The 19,573-nt window shown below is 46.7% G+C and overlaps 1 protein-coding gene across 9 annotated transcripts in view; it reads right to left on the bottom strand.

Annotated features, from left to right (window-relative positions):
* The window catches only part of PLB1 (phospholipase B1), a 152,720-nt gene that overhangs the window by 49,040 nt on the left and 84,107 nt on the right, over window positions 1-19,573 (bottom strand). For all 9 annotated transcript variants that reach the window (XM_027623350.1, XM_027623353.1, XM_027623349.1 and 6 more), the window contains 9 exons: window positions 17,989-18,047; window positions 15,944-16,017; window positions 14,383-14,426; window positions 8,765-8,873; window positions 6,814-6,865; window positions 6,191-6,271; window positions 2,912-2,977; window positions 2,484-2,584; window positions 426-507 (listed from right to left, as the gene is read on the bottom strand). In XM_027623350.1, coding sequence (XP_027479151.1) covers window positions 426-507; window positions 2,484-2,584; window positions 2,912-2,977; window positions 6,191-6,271; window positions 6,814-6,865; window positions 8,765-8,873; window positions 14,383-14,426; window positions 15,944-16,017; window positions 17,989-18,047 — 668 coding nt within the window. The remainder of the gene's footprint in view (window positions 1-425; window positions 508-2,483; window positions 2,585-2,911; window positions 2,978-6,190; window positions 6,272-6,813; window positions 6,866-8,764; window positions 8,874-14,382; window positions 14,427-15,943; window positions 16,018-17,988; window positions 18,048-19,573) is intronic.

Raw genomic sequence — 19,573 nt, 5'->3', positions numbered from 1 at the left:
CCACTGGATGTCTAGAGATCATCGGCTGAGTCTCGGACTCTCGGGAGAGGAGAGCAGAGGAAACGCATGTTATCTCACTGAATCCTCTAGACTCTCTTAGGTGGAAAGGGTTTCCCAGCCAGGAGTCAGAAACTCACATAACTCTCCATGGACAAATGGAAACATTTTGTGTGTCAGGCCAGGAACTGAGATTTGGTGAAGTGTGTTCAGTGACTTGGCCCTATGGCTTGATGCAAATAAACCAAATCACAGTCCCTGCGGCCTTTCAAGGTGTCTTTAAATCTGCAAACTGGTCAGTGGTAACCTCACACCCTCACACTAGACAGCTGGGGTCAAGAAAACGTAAGCGCGACTTCATTTTCTAACCCGAGCAATCGGACCACTCAGCAGTTCCTATGCGGTCTTAGAACCCTTTCCCGGCTTACCTGATATTGCTTATTCACTTTGATGAGGGAGGCAAGTTCTGTTGAGTTATCATCAAACTTCAGGACACAGGGGCAGAGTTTGCTGTGGACCAAACCAAAGAGATGCCTCATCCCACCAAAATCACCATCTAAATGCATGACACTGACTTGAGATTCAGAACCTATTTGACTTGAAGGTGTTGGAAGTCGGTGGTAAGGGAGGCCCTGGCTGGCTAACCTGTCCACTGCGCCAGATGGAGCTGGGGAAAGTGCCCCAGAGCCGCATTTTCACATGAACATGAAACAGTTACTTCTAACATCTGCAGGAGTGATTTATGGAGCTGAGTTACCTTAAGACTGTCTGAGGACAGACCGTGCAGCAGAGATAAGGCACACCTACTTTAAAATAACAACAGCAACAACAACACTCATCGTAAGGGCTCACACATCCGAATGCTCACCGTGCCAAGAGCTTTATGGGTATTAACCCACTTAATCCTCTTCGCAATTCAAGAAGTTGTATCATCATCCCCATTTTATACATGAGAAAACTGAGCTCAGCGTGGTTAAGTACTTGCTCAAGGTCACACGGAGACTACGTGTGGGAGCCAGGACTTGAACTCAAATCTGTCTGGTCTGAACCTGAGCTCCTAATCCCTGGTTAAACTGCTTCTGTCCAGTCTGCACCTCTGCTCTGGTTGGTCATCTTGCCCTATCTGGGCTTTTTTTTTTTTCCGGGGGGGGGAGGAGATGATAGTGTAGATGGCTCAGAGTAGACTCACGCCTCCAAGGAAAGCACAACCACGGAGACAGAAAAAGAGAGATGCAGCAGGACAAGGTGACCCAAGTCTGTCTCACCTGACAGTCAGTGGCTTGGCCATTTCAGAGCTGAGAAGGGACCTGGCAGATGCCTTCTCTGAACTGTTAACTGTAATTGTCTAAAAACCCTGCAGTGATGGGCAGCAAGAGGTTTTTGGGTAAGGTGCTCTGAAATGAATACACTGAACCCCCTGTGTGGCCCAGTGACTGGAGAAAGTGGGAGCCAGGGGATGAGTCAGCAGCTGAAAATACAGCACGCCTGACACCAGCCGCGTTAATAGGCAGGCGTCACTTGGCAGCCATCCTCCTGCTCACGGTGTCCTCAGGCCTTCCCCGGGGGACCTGTGCGGTCTGGGCCCCCAGGTGAGGTCTGGCATGCATCTTCAGGGTAGCAGCCAAGGAACCCCTTCATTTCCAAGAGCAGATCTGGCCCCTGTGAATTATTCATTCCCTCCTTCAGCAAACAGCCACTATGCTGTGCTAGTAGTGACTCACGCCGAGGGCAGGGCTGTGGGGGAGGCACATGAGTCATCACCACGTGCTGTGCTCAGCGCTGTTGTCGGGGCCTGTCAAGGGCTACAGAGCTGGGGAGGAAGCTGGGGGCGGGGGGGCAGGCACAGCCATCAGGACCTGGGCTACGGGTCCAGATGCGGCTTTGCAAGAGGGAATGCTGACAGAAATGCTCATGCTCAGATTAGAAGGATGTCTTAATCCTGAAGGTCATGGAGATGTGTAATAGAGAGGGAGCCACCTTTGTTTGGCCCTGGAGATAGGGGATGAAGGCCTTTCTAGGGCCTTCCCAGGGCCAGCTCTCTCTGTGCTCGGGGAAGACAGTTCCTTGATCATCCTCTCCTCCAGCAAGTGACTGTAGCCTTACAGTTGTGAGTGCCCAGCCTAGGACAGCCACACCAGATAGAGAGGCTCCCTCTGTCCTGGAGATGGGCCTCAAGGATGGAGAAGCTCTGGATACACCTGGTGGTGGCCTGTGAGCCCGGCCCACACAGACCCACTCCATTTCTCACGCTTTGCCCCTCCCTCCTGGGAGGACTGCGTTGCCAGGACAACCAGGAGCATGGTCAGGTTGTGACACAGACTCTGAGGGTAACTGAGGCCCGCCCATCAGGCCTTGTCAGGTTAGAAAATGGGGTGGTCTTAGCGCTCCTCACACATCTGCCCTTGGACTTTCTAATGAAGCAGAGTTGCTTTCTGCTAAGGGTCCCCTGGCGCTTTAGGGAACAGGGGCAGAAACTTCCTTCTCACCTGAGGATCAGCCTTGGGCAGCGGACTTCCTTCTCCTGGTACAGCTCCCTCAGGTTGATGATCTCCAGAACCTTTACCAGGTTCACAAATGCCCGAGGAACCTGAGCAAAGGTGAGACCAGACCCCAGGAGGATTGAAGCTGGTGGCCCCAGTCTCTCATCTGGGTCTGGGGCCAGCACCTCCTGCTGGATACCAGGTCTGTGGTCTTTCATGCCCCGGTCTACTTCCTTCATCCCTCCCTGCCCTGCCTCCCCCCGCCCCCCATTGACCCCTGCGTTCAGGCTTCTGGGACCAGGACAACAGCACGGTCAGCGCTGGCTTCCAAGGAACGGCAGGCAGGAAGTCAGAGCCCTCCCCAGGCCAGGTCTGAGGCCCAAGAAGGACTGTTGGTTGAGCTGCCAAGAGGCCACCCAGTCCAGCCTACACACCTCAGCATGGAGGATGTCCAGAGCCTTCCTGATGTTGTCCGTGAAGTTCTGGGGAGAATAGCGGACCTGCGGGAAGAGGGAAGGTCTAACACCATCCACCACTCAACCTCTCTGCAGACCAGGCCCACCCGTGTCTTGGGTCCCCTCCTTCTTGTATGTTAGCCAGAATGGGCGACATTGGAACATAAGTTTGCCTTTGGGGTCCCCAGCGTCCAGACCAACCCCACCATCCTTAGGCTGGTCATGGTTGTGACCTCCAGGGAAACCTCTTTTTTCTGCATGGAATTATGGAAAGCTCTGGATCTGCTTCACATTAACTAGATGCAGGGACTTAGCTAAAGCATATTACATCTTTGGGCTCCTCTAGAATGGGGTGTTGGAGCACGGGACCTCTAAGATCTCCTGCAGTTTGAATATTCTCTGGTCCTATGGCCCGAGCTCTTCTGCCTTAGAGCCTCAAGGACCTGGGGACCTGTTTCCCCATCAAATCACTTGAGGAGATAATCGTAGGGGAAGAGGGTCCTGTAAATCTCCTCCGTCAAGCATAAACACATTTTAATTGTTATTTCTTCTGACCTCCATACTTGGTGGCTTTTATTTTATTTTATTTTTTAAGTGGAACCCTTTCTCTAGCTGAAATCTCACCAAGAGCCCTGCTCTACCAAATGAATCAAACCTAGCATAGAGGACATTAGGAGAAGGAAGGGAAAAATGAAGGGGGGAATCAGAGGGGGAGATGAACCATGAGAGACTATGGACTCCAGAAAACAAACTGAGGGTTCTAGAGGGGAGGGGGTGGGGGGATGGGTTAGCCTGGTGATGGGTATTAAGGAGGGCACGTTCTGCATGGAGCACTGGGTGTTATGCGCAAACAATGAATCATGGAACACTACATCAAAAACTAATGACGTACTGTATGGTGACTAACATAACAATAAAAAAATTATAAAAAAACAAACAAACTAACGTTCAAGAAGTGGAGCCGGGGCCATGGTCCAACTTCCCTGCCTGCTTCACTAACAGCCCCAGGCCCACTGTGAGCCTGTCATATCACAACCTGAAAACCCCAGACCCTGGTGATTTTGATGCTGTGACGGGTCTGGGGGGCAGGGCTGCTCCTCGGGGCAGAAGCTCCCAAGGCTCAGCAAGACTCCCCACTTCCTAAATATTGCTCTGCTGATTCTCTTTCTGCCTGACAAATGTCATTTTCCAGCCCTAGTTGGAAGGTGTCCTGCTCTGTGTACACCCCTGAGCCCTGCCCCCCAACCCCACAAAACACAAATTCTCATGGCCATTCTTACTTTGGAGCCACAACGTTGTCCTTACCATGTTATGGTGAATTGTCTGTACCTCCCTCCCTGACTGTGAGTTCTTTGAGGACAGAGCTGCGAAGCTTAGCACCTGGTACAGTGCCTGGCATATAATACGTGCCCAGCAAATGATACTAGACATTAAACACATTCTGTTTATTGGAAAACACTATAAACAAAATTAAATGGGAAACAATAAATAGGCAACATATTTGATAAAGGATTAGTATACTTAATATACGGGTTTTTAGAAATCAATAAGAGAAAGATAAATACCTTAACGGAAAAGAGCCAATAGCCATCATATAGAATTTATCAGGAGGAATTTAAATGAGGATTAAACAAGCAAAATAAATGTTTATTCCTCCCAATTAATCAAATAAATGCAAATTTTGAAAACAAGATAAATTTTTTCATTTATTAGATTAGCAGCTATTAAAACAAATAACATACATTGACAGATGGAGCGTGAGGAAGTAGACATAACTGATACCAACATTCTGGAAGCAATTTGGCAATCTGTATCCAAAGCACTGAAAAGGTGCAGAGTCCCCTCCCCCACCCCAGAATAAGATGGTTGGATAAATACATGTTAAGTTAATATAGCAACATGTTAACAACTGTAAAACCTAGGCGGTGGGTGTATGGGCATTTCCTACATAATTCTTTCCATTTCTCAGTATGTTTGGAAATTTTTGTGATAAAACGGTAGCGGAAATGTACCTATCTTCTTGCCTAAACATCTTACTACTTAGAATATATATCAGGAAACAATTATGGATGCACATAAAGATGGATGTTTCTCCTGGTGTTATTTATTTATTTATTTATTTTAATTTTATGTTTTTATTTCTGGTGTTATTTATAACAGGCATAATTAGAAGCAATATAAGCTAAATATACAATAATTGGCAGCAGCTAAGTAAAGGGTGGCCAGTATGGCTTATGGGCTAGTTATACAGTCATTAAGAATTATCTTATGGAAAACTACTGACATAGGATCATCTTCCCAATGGATTGCTACTGAAAAAAAGCAGATCACCAAACAATATTTCCAGAATGATGCTATTTTTAGCAAATAATAATTTCTCCATTTTCATAGAAAAATGCCAGAGAGACACTTAACAAAATGTTAGCAATGGCACTTCTGGATGTTGTAATTACAGAAAATATTTTTTCTTTGTGCTTTGATGTGTTTCCAGTGTATATTGCTTATACAAATATTTTTAAAAGCCTATTATTTTTAAAGTCAGCTGAATTGAATGTAGAAGAGGTGCAGGCACGCCTGACCTAGGCTGAAAAGGTGGAAGTTACAAGAAGACCGATTTGGGCTTAACACAAACCACTACCAAAAAATTGATACTTGCTTATAATACTAATTAGGGCAAATTAAAAAGCTGCCCATCACTGGGAATATTCAATAGCTAGGTTCTAGGGAAGGCATTCCTGCCGCAGGTGGGAGTGTGGTCAATAGGGTTTGTGCGGTTTCTTCCAGATTAGAGATTCTGGGGTTCCAGGAAGAAGCACCACACCCACAGGGCAGCAGCCTGGCTCTTGGGGTTCCCATCAAGAACCCCGTCGGAATGACTTGGCTCTGAACCATGCCTAAATGCTTGCATTAGGAAATCAACTTTCCCATTCAAAATAGAGATGGTAAGGCAATTCAATGCTGGAAAAAGGAGCTGACCTATAATGATCTATATGAAGATACACCTGATTTTTCTAGATCCTTGGAATGTTATCTTGGTTTCTAGAATGCTATGATCAGACTGTCTTGTTATGAAACCTAATCAAGATCAATTTCATAACCAGTTTTGTTGCATCTTTCCCTGGAGGTGAATGCACTCTTGGTCTCAGGGTTAATTCCAGGCTACAAGCCCCAAGTCCCAATCCTGCTTCACTTGCTCTAGCCACCTGGTATGGAAATCCCTCCCTGGGGGAGTCTTGAGTTAAGGGCCTGGAGACTCACCGGGTCACTGCAGAAATCACAGAGATCATTGCCTCCTATGAACAGGGTTATTATCTTCCAATCTTCCTGAAAATTTATCTTCTGAAATGAATAGGAAACAAACAAGTAAGTGCCTTGCTCCAGAGTCAAGTCAAGAAGAAGATAAAGTGCTGAACACTGGCAGGGATGGGTCCTCACATACCAGAGGTTTAATGGACATTACTATTTTCTGTTCTGTAGTTTTGGGGTCCTGAGGTTATAGGTCACCAGTTGTAGGTGCAAGATCACTTGTGGGTTTTTTTTTTTAAAGATTTTATTTATTTATTTGAGAGAGAGAGAATGAAAGATAGAGAGCACGAGAGGGAAGAGGGTCAGAGGGAGAAGCAGACTCCCCACCGAGCAGGGAGCCCGATGCAGGACTCGATCCCGGGACTCCAGGATCATGACCTGAGCTGAAGGCAGTTGCTTAACCAACTGAGCCACCCAGGCGCCCCATCACTTGTGGTTTTTAAAGGTGGATTCTCTGGACTTCCATGTGGTCCCTGACCCTGACCCTCTCTGTCTCCACGGATTTCTCTGGCTCACTCCCTCTTCCAGGAAATGTTAGCTCAAGGGGTCCCAGGTGGCTCTTCCCCCAGAATTACCGTATCATTCTTCATCAGGTCCACCAGCCTCCTGGCCTGAACAGGTAAACCCCTGCGGGCACACACGAGCAGAAGTCATGTGAGGAGCAGGGACCGTGAAGCTGGGGCAGGGAGGGGACTTTGCGGAGACAGCAGGAATCAAACATGCAGCAGGATAGTTGAACTGAAGGCCATGATCCTGTCCCAGAGCACCTTCCCCATTCAGTCTCCTCTGGAGGTGGAGGGCTGGGGGGAGTTGTGACCATGCTTTGGGAAGGGCAGAGCATTCCACATATGAGCGGGTGACTTAGTGGCATGTTTCTCTTCCAAGCCGGGCTCATTCAGGGCAAAGAGAAGGCTGCATGTACATTTCATGTCACGCATGGCTTGGTATGAATCTGATTCTGTGGGTGCTGTGAGCTTTGCCTCCACGGTACCCTCACCCTCAAGGTGACATGGTTGAGTCACATACACCTGGGTTTGACATTTAGTCGCCTCCTGCTAACTGTGGGTATGTAACTTAAGTTCGCAGTCCCAAAAGACTGCAAATGTGGAGATAAACCCCCGTATCTTCAGGGTCCTGAGAAGGAGTACATGAGATGAGCAAAGCAGCCTCATGGAGTAGGAGCCCCTCTTGGAGCCAGGCAGCACGGGGCTGAATCCTGGTCCCACCACTGACCAGCCGGGAGAAATTGACAAAGCGCTTAACCTTGCAAACCCTCAGTTTGGTCCTGTGTAAGACGGGCATGGGAAGCATACCATCTTCATAGAGTTGTCGGATGGATTAAATAAAGGACTTAGAGCAGCATGGGGTAAGCATCCATATTAGAAATGATCCACTGAATTACGTCTCCTACCACCACCACCACCATCCCCGGTCTCTGGCACCATCCCTGCAGGAAACAGTGGTTGTCATGTATGAACTATTAACTCAGCTGGCCTGGTCTTAGTCACAGGGGACTAGGTAGGTGTCAGATATCCTGGGAGGGGACTTGGGGTAAGCCATATAACCAACTTGCGTCTTGGTTTCCTCATCAGTAGAAGCCATCAGGGCACCTGCACTGAGGACCGGTGTTTGATGATCACTTGACCTCTCTGTGCCTCACCTTAAGAAAACCTGGATGTCTGACCTGCTAACAGGGACTGCACAGAACACGGGGCTAGTAAACGTGAAGGTACCTGCTACGTTGGACACTGCTGTTATGATGGGTTATTACCGGACCTGGGCAAGGGCCTGCTGGGCACAAGGACAACAGGCCACGTGGTCGAGGTGACACATTTGTTCAGGTCACTTTGCCTCTTTGTGCTACAGTTTCTTCATCTGTAATATGGGAGTAGTAATCGCTAACTCCTCCCTATGACTCAGGATGTGCTCGGACAGAAGGATTACTTGCACAAAAAGGCCCCATGGCCTTGAGGAAAGCAGGGGAGAAATCCAGGGTCATATGAATCATGAACTTTGTGTTCTCCACCAAGGTTTCCTTCTTGGATGCCTCCCTGATCTAATCATGCTTACAAATACCTCTCTGGATACCACGAACTGACATATGCTTGGAAAAAACCAAAATTATGGTAATATTAATGCCAAAATTTTTAGGCAGTCAATTGGTAGCCTTTCACCCTTCTCCCACCAAAAGGAAAACATAGCCACAGAATTTATTATAAAACGGATTAGGTTTTACAAAATCTCTGATTTGGATGATTCCTGTCCTGAATAAATGAGTAAGCATATACTTGGCGTCAGAGTAAACTGTGACTAGTTCCTCGGGTGGGGTTGGGGATGGGCTAGTAGGTTTCTGTGTCCCACAGTGAGGGACACCCCAGGAGAGCTCACCCAGTCCAATCTTTGACCCCCCAGACCTCTCCCTCGAACCAAGCCCCCAGCCATCAGCCATACACCCCAGTCCAGGCCAAGCCCCTGACTGGGTCCCCAGAGGATCTGTGTGGTCACCCTCAAGGCTCCCCTGCTCACTCGGCTCGGTCTCCTGCTACAGCCTGATTTAGGAAGGCTCCAGGACTGTTTTCTTTCCCGGTACCAACAGAGAAGCCCCTCAGGAAAGGGTTGAATTCCCGGAGGATGTCTGGAAGTACAAAGAAGAGACACGCTTAGTAACTATCCCAAAAAAGCTTCAAATTCCTTTGATAAGTTCCAGTGCATGTCAGAGACAAGGAACCCTCACCCTTAAGGCTCTTAACCTTACTGTTCTCTCAGCATGGAAAGAAAGTGTCCAGCAGGCTGATGCTTAACCACATGGGCAACACACAAAGGTGGATTACTTAAATTACTGCTGAATATACATGAGTCTGGGTTTGGTGCTTCTCTCACGCATTTTTCTTTTCTTTTTTTTAAGATTTTTTATTTATTTATTTGAGAGAGAGAGAGCAAGCACACAAGAGCAAAAGCAGGGGGAGTGGCAGAGAGAAAGGGAGAAGCAGGCTCCCCACTGAACACGGAGTCTGACTTGGGGCTCGATCCCAGGACCTGAACTGGTGGACTGAACCACCCAGGCACCCCTGTTTTTGTTTTCTAAGTATATAATAGTTTTTTGAAATATCCTTCACATACCATAAAATTCACAATTTAAAGTGCAGTTCACTAGCTCTTAGTATGTTCGCAGCTTTGTGCAACCAACACCATAATCAAATTTAGAACATTTTCATCACCCCAAAAAGAAACCCTGTGCCCAGGAGCAGTCCCTCCCCCTTCCTTCCAACCCTGTGGTGACCACTAATCTACCTTCTCTCTATATAGGCTTGCTTATTCTAGACATTTCCTATATAAATGGAATCATACAACGTGTCTTCTGTGGCTGGATTCTTTCACTTAAAATAATGTTTTCAGTGTTCATCCATGTTATAGCATAGATCTGCACTTCATACCTTTCACTGCCAAATAATACCCCGTTGTGTGGATATACCACATTTACCCATTCATCAGTTGAAGGATTTGAATTATTCCCACTTTTTTGGCTATTATGAATAGTGCTGCTGTGAACGCTTTTGTACTAGCTTCTGCGTGAATTTCTCTTGGATATATATCTAGGGTGGAAATGTTAGACCATATGGTAACTTTGTTTAACCTTTTGAAAAACTTACAAACCTTTTTCCAAAGGAGCTGCGCCAATTTACCTTCCCATAGGAGCATTATGAGGGTTTTAATGTCTGCACGTCCTCACCAACTTTTATCTTTTTTAAAATAACCATTCTAGTGGATGTGAGATGGTACCTCATTATGGTTTGGTTTGCATTGATGGTTACTAATGTTGAGCATCTTTTCATGTGCTCGCTGGTCACTTGCATACCTTCTTTGGAGAAATGTCTATTCAGATTCTTTGCCCATTTTTAATTGGCCCAAATTGAATGGTCTTATTATTGAGTTATAAGAGTTCTTTGTATTCTCTAGACACAAGTTTCTTACCAGATATGATTTTCAAACATTTTCTTTCACTCTTTGGGTGTTCTTTTTATTTTCTTGATGGTATCCTTTGAAGCTCAAAGTGTCTAATTTTGTCCAGTCTATTTTTTCCTTTTGTCACTTGTGCTTTTGGCGTTATATCTAAGAAGGCTTTGTTTAGCCTAAGGTCATAAAGATTTGCTCCTATATTTTCTTCCAAGGGTGAATTTTAGCTCTTACATTTAAGCTTATGATCCATTTTGAGTTAATTTTGTATATGGTATGAGTAGGATTCCAACTTCATCCTTTTGCATATGGCTATATAATTATCCCAGCATCATTTATTGAAAAGACTATTGTTTCCCCATTAGTCTTGGCACTCATGTTGAAAATGAGTTAACCATTAAGTATGAGGGTTTATTTATGGACTTACAAATTCTATTCCATTGATCTATATGGCTATCCTTATCACAGTACCACATTGTCTTGATTATTGGAGCTTTATAAGTTTTGAAATTGGGGAGTGTGAATCCACTGAATTTATTGTTTTTCAAGATTATCTTGCCTATTCTGGGTCTCTCGAATTTCCATATGAATTTTAGAGTCAGCTTGTCAATTTCTGCAAAGAAGCCAGCTGGAATTTTGATAAAGATTATACTGAATCTGTAGATTAATTTGGGGGATGTTGCCATTATATCAATATTAAATCTTATCCATGAACATGGGATGGCTTTCCATTTATTTAGGTCCAATTAAACTTCTTTCAGCAATGTTTTATAATCTTAAAAGCATAAAAGATGCACTGTGTTAAATTTAATCCTAAGTATTTTTTGATGTTATTGTAAATGGAATGTTTTCTTTTAATTTCATTTTTAGGCTGTTAATTGCTAGTGTATGGAAATACAATTAATTTTTGCATATTGATGTTGTACCCTGCAATCTTGCTGAACTCATTTATTAGTTCTAATAATTTGTAGTGGATTCCTTCGGGTCTTATTTATAACACCTGCAAATACAGATAACTTTACTCCATTTCTAATCTTGATGTCTTCTCTTTCATTTTCTTGCTTAACTGTCCTGACTAGAACCTCCAGCATAATGTTGAATAAAATTGGCAAGAATATACCACTTGATCTCAGAAGGAAAACATCTTGCCTTTCCTCATTAAGTATGATGTTAACTGTGGGCTTTTGCAGATGCCCTTTATCAGACTGAGGAAATCTCCTTCTATTCTTAGTGTGTAGAATATTTTTATCATGAGAGGGTATTAGTTTTTGTAAAATACTTTTTCTCATCTATTGAGATGATCGTGTAGTTTTTGTCCTTTATGCTTTTGATATAGTGTATTATGTTGATTTTTTTTATTTGAAACTAACCTACAGTCCGAGGATAAATCCCATTTGGTCATGGGGCATAATCCTTTTATATGTTGCTGTGCTTGGCATGGTAGTATTTTGTTGAGGATTTCTGCATATATATTCAAAAGAGATACTGGTCTGTGGTTTTCTTTCCTTGTGATATCTTTGTCTTATTTTTGTTATTAAGATAATACCAGTCTCATCGAATGAATTGGGTAGTAGTCCCTCCCCTTCCATTTTTGGAAGGAGTTTGTGAAGAATTGCTGTAAATTCTTCTTTCGGTGTTTGACAGAATTCACTAGTGAAACCAGAAAAGCCTGGGCTTTCTTTGGTGGTAAGTTTTAAAGTTCAATTGCTTTGTTACAAACCTATTCAGATTTTCTATTTTGTCTTGAATCAGTTTCAGTAATTTGTGTCTTCCTAGGAATTTTACCATTTTCTCTAAGTTATCTCATTTATTGGCGTACAATTGTTCAAAATATACTCATAATCCTTTTTATTTCTGTAGCAATGTCTCCTCTTTTGTTCCTGATTTTGAGGCTCTCTTCCTCTCATCCCCCTTGATCAGTCTGGGTAAAGGCTTGCCATTTGGTTGATCTTTTCAATCTCATGCACTCTAATGCCTTTACCACACTGGATCTACACTTGACTTTTCACTTTTCCATCTCCCCAGCTTGGCTGAGAACTCCTGAGAGCAGGGTCCCGTATACACCCCAGACTCTCACATATGCTCAACAAATGCTTATGGACTGAATGAAGGATGACTCAAGGTTGAGGAAGGCTGGGAGATTTGCTACAAGTCATGGGGTTACTGAGAATGAATTCCAGGCCAGAACTCTACTCTCTCAGCTCCAATACAGGGCACTTTCCCCTGTTTCACGATCAGCTAGGATGTGGGAAAGGAACGGGCTAGGTACCAGCCAGTACTCTCAGGCCTCAGGCCATCCAGCAGAGTGCTCTCTAGAACCAAGCCCTGCAACGGGACCTATACAACACATATGCACTGAAAACTCCTTCCTTGTGGCTTTGGGGTCACTGTGCCCAATGGGTAGAAATTACTCCGATTTCTACTCAATAGAAGGAAGAGCTGTGAAATCACTAGAGCCATCTGCAAATAGAAACGATTGTCTTCGGTTCCCCATTACTGGAGGAATCCAGCACAGACCAGCTAGCTATGCATCAGGAATGTCATAGTAAGGCACTACACATTGTTTAGAGTGAAAACTTGCTGGCGCATGTGGTTATCTGTGCCAGGAATGTGCCATCCGCTTTCTTTACCTGTTGAATTCTAGTTCTTAAAACCCCTTTTCAGAAGGCAGGGTTAACCACCTTCTTATCTATTTTCCCCTAAACTTTGTTCATAGCTATAATTGTTGGTACATGCATCCGTCTTTAGGGAGACATCCCCCAAAGAGACTGTGATGATGGCATGAGGGCAGGGATCTTGCTTCACGCTATTTCCCAAGCATCCAGAACTGGAGTCTTTGCTGGGTTAAATTGAAGAGGGAGTCAAACTGAGCTTCTGTTCTGGTTCTCATAAGTTTTTTAAACATATTTTCATGTAGTTATTTCCCTGGGGATTATCCGGCCCCTACAGTCAAACTGTCTTCACAGCTCTAGTAAGGAAGAGTCTGAACAGGCAAAGATCCATTGCTGGGCCAAGTGTGTCAGGGGAGTCCACCTGGGGGTGGGGGGTGGCACTGTCTCAGTGCTTTGTGAATCACTGCAGTGAAAGGTCTTGAGCTTTTTCCAGCCATCTTATCCACAATAATAGTGCAGGAATCGGCGGGCCCCGCAAGGTGTTGTAGATGCTGCACCAGCTTTCAGCCCAGTCAGTCACACTCACAAAAGCAACCCAAACCACCTCCCCTAGCAATAAAGACAGGGAGGACTTGTGCCACAGGACTATACCTACTTACATTCAATGGGATTTGTAAATAGCAAAACAGATAACCCTGTGTGAAGCCCAATCAGTCCTGCCCACGTGGAGATTAAACCATCTCTATCATCAAAGTCTTGGAGCCTTAAACCTCAAATAACTTCTTAGCTTCTAAAGATATATTACAAAGGGATCATTACAAAAAAAGTAAATGAAAATGGGACCAATTAAGTTCTTGGGCAAAATTATTAGCTAGAAGATGTGAAGGGAAGATAATTTAACGGTAACATTTCGTGCATGCGTGCTTTAAGAACATGCACCGTGATATGTATGCACTAAGAAGAAGAAAAAGACATGTAAGAAGACCATTCAGAGAATGGGGCTCCGGCTTAAAAAAATAATTCCCAGCAGGCCCCTGGTGAAGTAAATTAAGGGATATTTAAGGGGCCCCAAACTCCACTGTGTTTGCATAGCCTGCACAAAGTAACTTCAGCTCTCACGGCGGTAAAAGCAGCGTCTCCTAAAGCCACACACAGGAGTTCAACGTCTTTGTATGCAGTGGCCCTAATGCAGCCCAAACCCAGATCAACGCCTCCCAGAAAGGGGCTCTGCTCAGAATGACAGGCAAAGCGGAGATGGGTGCCCTTTTCTTCTTTCTGGATTCATTTCCTGACACTGACTTGCACTAAGATTTGGTCTGAGCTCTCTTCTCCTCTCTGACTCTCTTCTTTCCTTGGACAAATACAATTTCTCCTAAAAAAAACACCATCTCTCCGAGGCTTTCCGGACGCTCACCAAGCAGAGCAGGGCCAGCGCCTCGGGGACGCAGCGCCCCCTGGCGAACGCGGCCGAGTCGCGCCGCCCGGTTCCCTGCCGAGCCCGCGGCCGCCACCAGGAGGCGCTGCAGAGCCGCGCAGAGCCCGCCCGCCGGCCCGGAGCCCGAGGGAGCGCGTACTCACTTGGGAGGGTGGTGACGCTGCTGAGGTTGTGATCGCCTCCGCCACTGTGGTGCGGGAACAGAAAAGAAAAGGGAGGTTGAGAATGCCAGCGACGCCAGAAAAGCTCAGACGCTACCAAGACAGGCCTTTCTCCTTCTGGGAGACACCCCGGGGCCTTGGAGCTTGCCAGGTCCTTATTATTGCAGTAGAAAACCAAACCAGAACTCAGCAACTCCTCTGCCTTGTCCCCACCAACCGGAACAAACAGCCAAGAAACGATTTCCAGGGCACGGCAGACTTTGTTGATTTGTAACCTTGAGCGTTGGCATTGGGGCAGGGGAACCAAGTGGGCCCCTTTGCCCCTCTTTTAAAGGGAAATTGACCCTTCCCTGGATGCCGAGCCCAGGCGTGCCCCACCAGCCACTGCCGCTGGGCATGGCTGTTATCGAAAACAGAGTGGGGAGCTTTGCCCTCATAGCTCTCTTCCTATTCGGCTCGCGAAAGCCTGCTGTTAAAGGGTGTCTTCTAGAGTGCAACCCATCTTCCAAGCTGCTCCTAAAATTCCAAGGAAATCAGAGTTGGATGGGTTTCTAAGCATGAAAATACGCAACATTCCAGAGTTTATTGGATTCCCTGCTTTTCCATATCCCCTCATTCTCTGCCAAGTATGTCTGGGAACATTTCAAAGGGTCTCAAAATGTTTGGGGTTTATTTCTGTGCAGTGTCACGAGGGAGGATGCCAGGGATTCAACACTGAGGTTCAGTCTGGGGCCAGAGATGCCAGATTCCGGGCTGAGGAAACAGCAAACCTGCCCTCTCACGCTTGGCAGGAGCTAGGTGTTCAAAGCACGAGTCCAGCTCCCTGCAGCCTGTGGCAGCCTGGATTTGATTACAGCCGAGCAGGAGCAAGACGGCATGAGGCAGTCACGATGGGGGAATGCGCCAGATGAGGGGTCAGGAACAAATAATCTGCTCTACTTTTTGCTCTTTTACCATCTGTGACCTCAGACAGGTTACTTGCCCTCTCCGAGCCTCGCTGTCTCATCTGTAAAATGAAGGCCCTTTAATAAGGATGCCAGCTACCATTTTGGTCCACTTTGTGTCAGGCACTGTGCTGGATGCTTAAACTCTCTCTAATCCTCATGACAGTGCTCAGGCCGTATTAGTATCCCAGCATCGAAGGTAAGGAGACATGCTCAGAGAGGTTAAGTAACTTGCTCAGGGTCGCACAGAGCTGGGCAGCTAGGATTGAGGCACAACTCTGGTTTCAAAGGCCACTGCTTCCTTCTGAGCTTCTACCCCAGAGGGAGAAATGCAAGCTAGGGAAGATTTTCAACCCAAACATTTATGTAGTTTCTCCCCCAAACTCCTCCTGCTCAGGTCTCAGTTCCTGAACTGGGGAATGTAGTGGTTTGGGGAAGCTTTGCATTCCTTCCTCAGAGTAAACCAGAAGTGTCTCATTGAAAACCACTAACCCGGTGGCTCATCTGTCTGCTCGAAGAATGGTTTTCTGTGATGCTCAGGGGTCCTCCCCGCCCTGCAATGAAGGGGTCATTCAGGGTCTTGTCACATCTTCACTCACCTCCAGGACAGGCCTCGGTACTGAGTCAAGACATCCAAGATGTTCCCAGGCTTGGATCCGGCCCCATTACCTGCCTGATAGAGAATATCAAGGGGTGACTCTCCCTGCCTGCTGGCCAGAAAGTCCCTGTCTTGGGTCTGGCTGGGAACGCCTGGGCACTCTCTAGAATCTAGAGTCGAGACAGCCCCTGGTCTTGATGTGTGTCCTGCCTTGGCAGAAAGGAGTGAGAGCTCCTGCTGGGAGTCCTGGCGTTGTCCACAGCTTGGCCTCACCCTAAGAAACCCTGCCCAGACCCAGACCAGGTGACACCAGGCTAGCAAAACTGCTCTGGAAATTAGACGGCGTGTCCGTTTTTCCAAAAGACACATTTCAGGGTCCCATTCACCTCATTTTTAAAAAAGTTGTGAAACACAAGCTTATCACAGTCCTTTTATATCAATGTATCTCATGTACACACAATTTAAAAAGTAGTAAGAAAGTAAAATGCCATGTCCTAACCCCTCAGTTGAAGAGAGGGCACCGTCTTTTTAAAACCGCAATCGGGGGCGCCTGGGTGGCTCAGCTGGTTAAGCGACTGCCTTCGGCTCAGGTCATGATCCTGGAGTCCCGGGATCGAGTCCTGCATCGGGCTCCCTGCTCAGCGGGGGGTCTGCTTCTCCCTCTGACCCTCTTCCCTCTCATGCCTTCTCTTTCTCTCTCTCTCTCATTCTCTCTCTCAAATAAATAAATAAATAAATAAAATCTTCAAAAAAAATGCAATCGGGACACAGTCTGCAGGTGCATGTCCCTTGCCTAAAGCGTGTTATTTCTAAGCAGGGCCATTACAAAGGTCATGCTGAAGACTGGCCTCGCAGACAGCTTGGGGGGAGGCTGGCCTCCATGAGAGGACCTCCCCCCACCATGGGGGTGACCCCTGCTCTTGGTGCTCAATTCCTCTGCCACTGGCCATGTATGTCACACTCCAAATGCTGCCTCCCAGAAACTCCTGAAAGGCTGTGCAGATCCTCGATGAGTCCTTCTCCTGTGAGAACTTCAAGGAGACCAGGAGTTGTGGGGGAAGCAATACTGGGCCACACCCAGCAGGAAGTGGTTGGGATAAGCAGTGCTAAGGACCAGGCTGCCGGTCCTTCCGGAAAGTTACGAGCAGTAGGTTGTTAGGGGTGAAGAGTCACTGAGGGGTCATGGGGGATGCAGCTCCAGTATAGGGAAAGGATTCTGGACTTGGAGTCAGGCTGGTGCAAGTCCAGCATCTGTGAGCTATGCAGTTATGGGCATTCAGTTCACCTGCCCAGCTTCACCTCCTTTATGCGTTAAGTTTAAGGAGAGACGCAGTTCATAGGATTGCATGGACGATGCCAAATGAGATCAAATTCTAAGAGGCCACAGATGTGAAAGGTGTCTGCTGGCCTTTGGGGAAGGCTCTGCTGGAGGCCCTGAATTCTACTGACCCGGAGAACAGCAGCTGGATATGTCTGGAATGAGCCACTACTGAACAGAAGCTCGTGTCTCTGAGCCTCTGGGACACTCCACCCAGTCTCTCTAGGACCTGAGTTTGTTTTTCATGGAGAGCGTTTGGCAGGCCTGAGGGGTCACCATGGAGTGGCTACAGAGGTGGACTGGGATCCTTGTGAGTACTTCCCTCTCTTCTACTCAACCCTCTACCCACCCACCCCCACCGCATTAGCACCTGCTCCTGGCTCATCCTCTATTCACTCTCCTTTAAGTTCCTCCATGACAAGCACCAGGTCTTTGAGGGAGCCCCACACCATGGGACTTAGTCCGATCCACCCACCCCTGCCAGGCTGTGGGATCTGTCACAGCTGCTCCCTCTGAGCCCTCCCTCCCCCATTTGCTACTTGCTCCTTCATTCCAGCATTGGGAGAGAAATACGAGGTTAGGATGGATGTGGGAAAATGTGATGGACCAGGAACGCTGGGTCCAGGACCGGCGGGCCAGAGAGGGGCCAGAGATGGCCACGGTTGAGAGTGCCCCTCTCTGGGTTCCCCCGTGAATCAAGATCACCTTCCACGGTGGGGGTAACTCACCGTGAGAGAGTCACCCAGGGCTCCGATTACTTTGATGTCAGCGGGCTTCAGCCTGTGAACTGAGAATGCACACCCAAGTTAATGGCGGACAGGGGTTCTTATCTCCTCTGAAAATGAATGAAGACCTTCCAGGGAAATGGAGAGAAAGTCCAATTGTAATAGCAGTTCAGCTCGGACAGAAATATTAAGAGCCCATCCTTGTCACAAGGCTCCATGGTAGGATGTGGAGCCTGCCCTTGCCTCCTTGGGGCGCCTGCACACAGGTTCCGGAGCTGGACAGTGGACCCCTCTTCCAAAGTAGGGTCTGGGGCCTTTGGTGAAATCTGATGCTACAAGGTGAGCAGTTACCATAGGGGCCTGAAGCAGCCCCTGGCAGTGTGGCCTGGGAGTAAGGCAGGAATTGTGGGAGAGATGCAACCTATTGATCTGGATTTACCTATTCTGGATATTTCATATAAACGGAATTATACATCATTTGACCCTTTTGTGTCCGGCTTCTTCCCCTTTGCATAATGATTTCAAGGTCCACCCGTGTTCTAGCATGTGTCAGGATTTTGTTCCTTTTTATGGCTGAATAATATTCTCTTGCATGGATATAATCACATTTTATTTATCCATTCATCTGCTGATGGACATTTGGGTTGTTTCTATCTTTTGGCTCTGGGAGTAGTACTGCTATGAACATTCACGTGTAAACATTTATTTAAATGCCTGTTTTCAATTACTTTGGGTATATACCAAGGAGTGGAATTGGTAATCCTATGATAATCCTGTGCTTAGCCTCATGAGGAACCATCAAACTGTTTTTGGCAGCCCAACTCTATTTTGTTCATCTTTTGAGTCTGAGCATGTATTATAATGTAGCCCAACAGCTATTTACTCATCTGACAAACATACTGACCACCGAGCAGTGGCTGGGTGCTCTGGAGAGGACAGGGTGATCAGAAATGGAGAGAGCGCTCCAGAAACTCACAGGCTAAGGAAGAAGTGAGAAACGTCCAGTTATAATTATTTATAAGCTGATAAACCCTGTGGGAGATACAGAGTGACATGAAGTTCTGGAGTTGCAAGAATGATTTACCTCTGGGGGGGTGGTGTATGTGGAGGGTGGCTTAGAGAGCAGACTTCATGGAGAAGGTAGTGTTTGAACTCACGGCATGATGAGATAAGGATGGGGGAGAGCGAGGTGGGGGGATGGAGGAAAAAGCATCAAGAATGCCTGTGGTGTGGTAAAGTGAGTGATGTCTGTAAAGAACGGGTAGTCGTAGAGCTTGGCTTAAGTGAAGGGTCTTACAGACTAGCACAGAATAACATTGCAAAGGTACGTTAGGGCCACAGGCCTTTTGTGCAGGGCTGACAAGTTAGGAGAGTAACATGAACATTTTTTTTTTAAGATTTATTTATTTATTTTGAGAGAGTGAGAATGAGAGAGAGAGAGAGCACACGAGAGGGGGGAGGGTCAGAGGGAGAAGCAGGTTCCCCGCTGAGCAGGGAGCCTGATGTGGGACCCGATCCCGGGACTCCAGGATCATGACCTGAGCCGGAGGCAGTCGCTTAACCAACTGAGCCACCCAGGTGCCCGAGT

This window comes from Zalophus californianus, chromosome 8 (genome assembly GCF_009762305.2).
Source record: "Zalophus californianus isolate mZalCal1 chromosome 8, mZalCal1.pri.v2, whole genome shotgun sequence".
Classification (NCBI taxonomy): domain Eukaryota; kingdom Metazoa; phylum Chordata; class Mammalia; order Carnivora; family Otariidae; genus Zalophus; species Zalophus californianus.
This window is presented reverse-complemented; position numbering and strand designations above follow the sequence as displayed.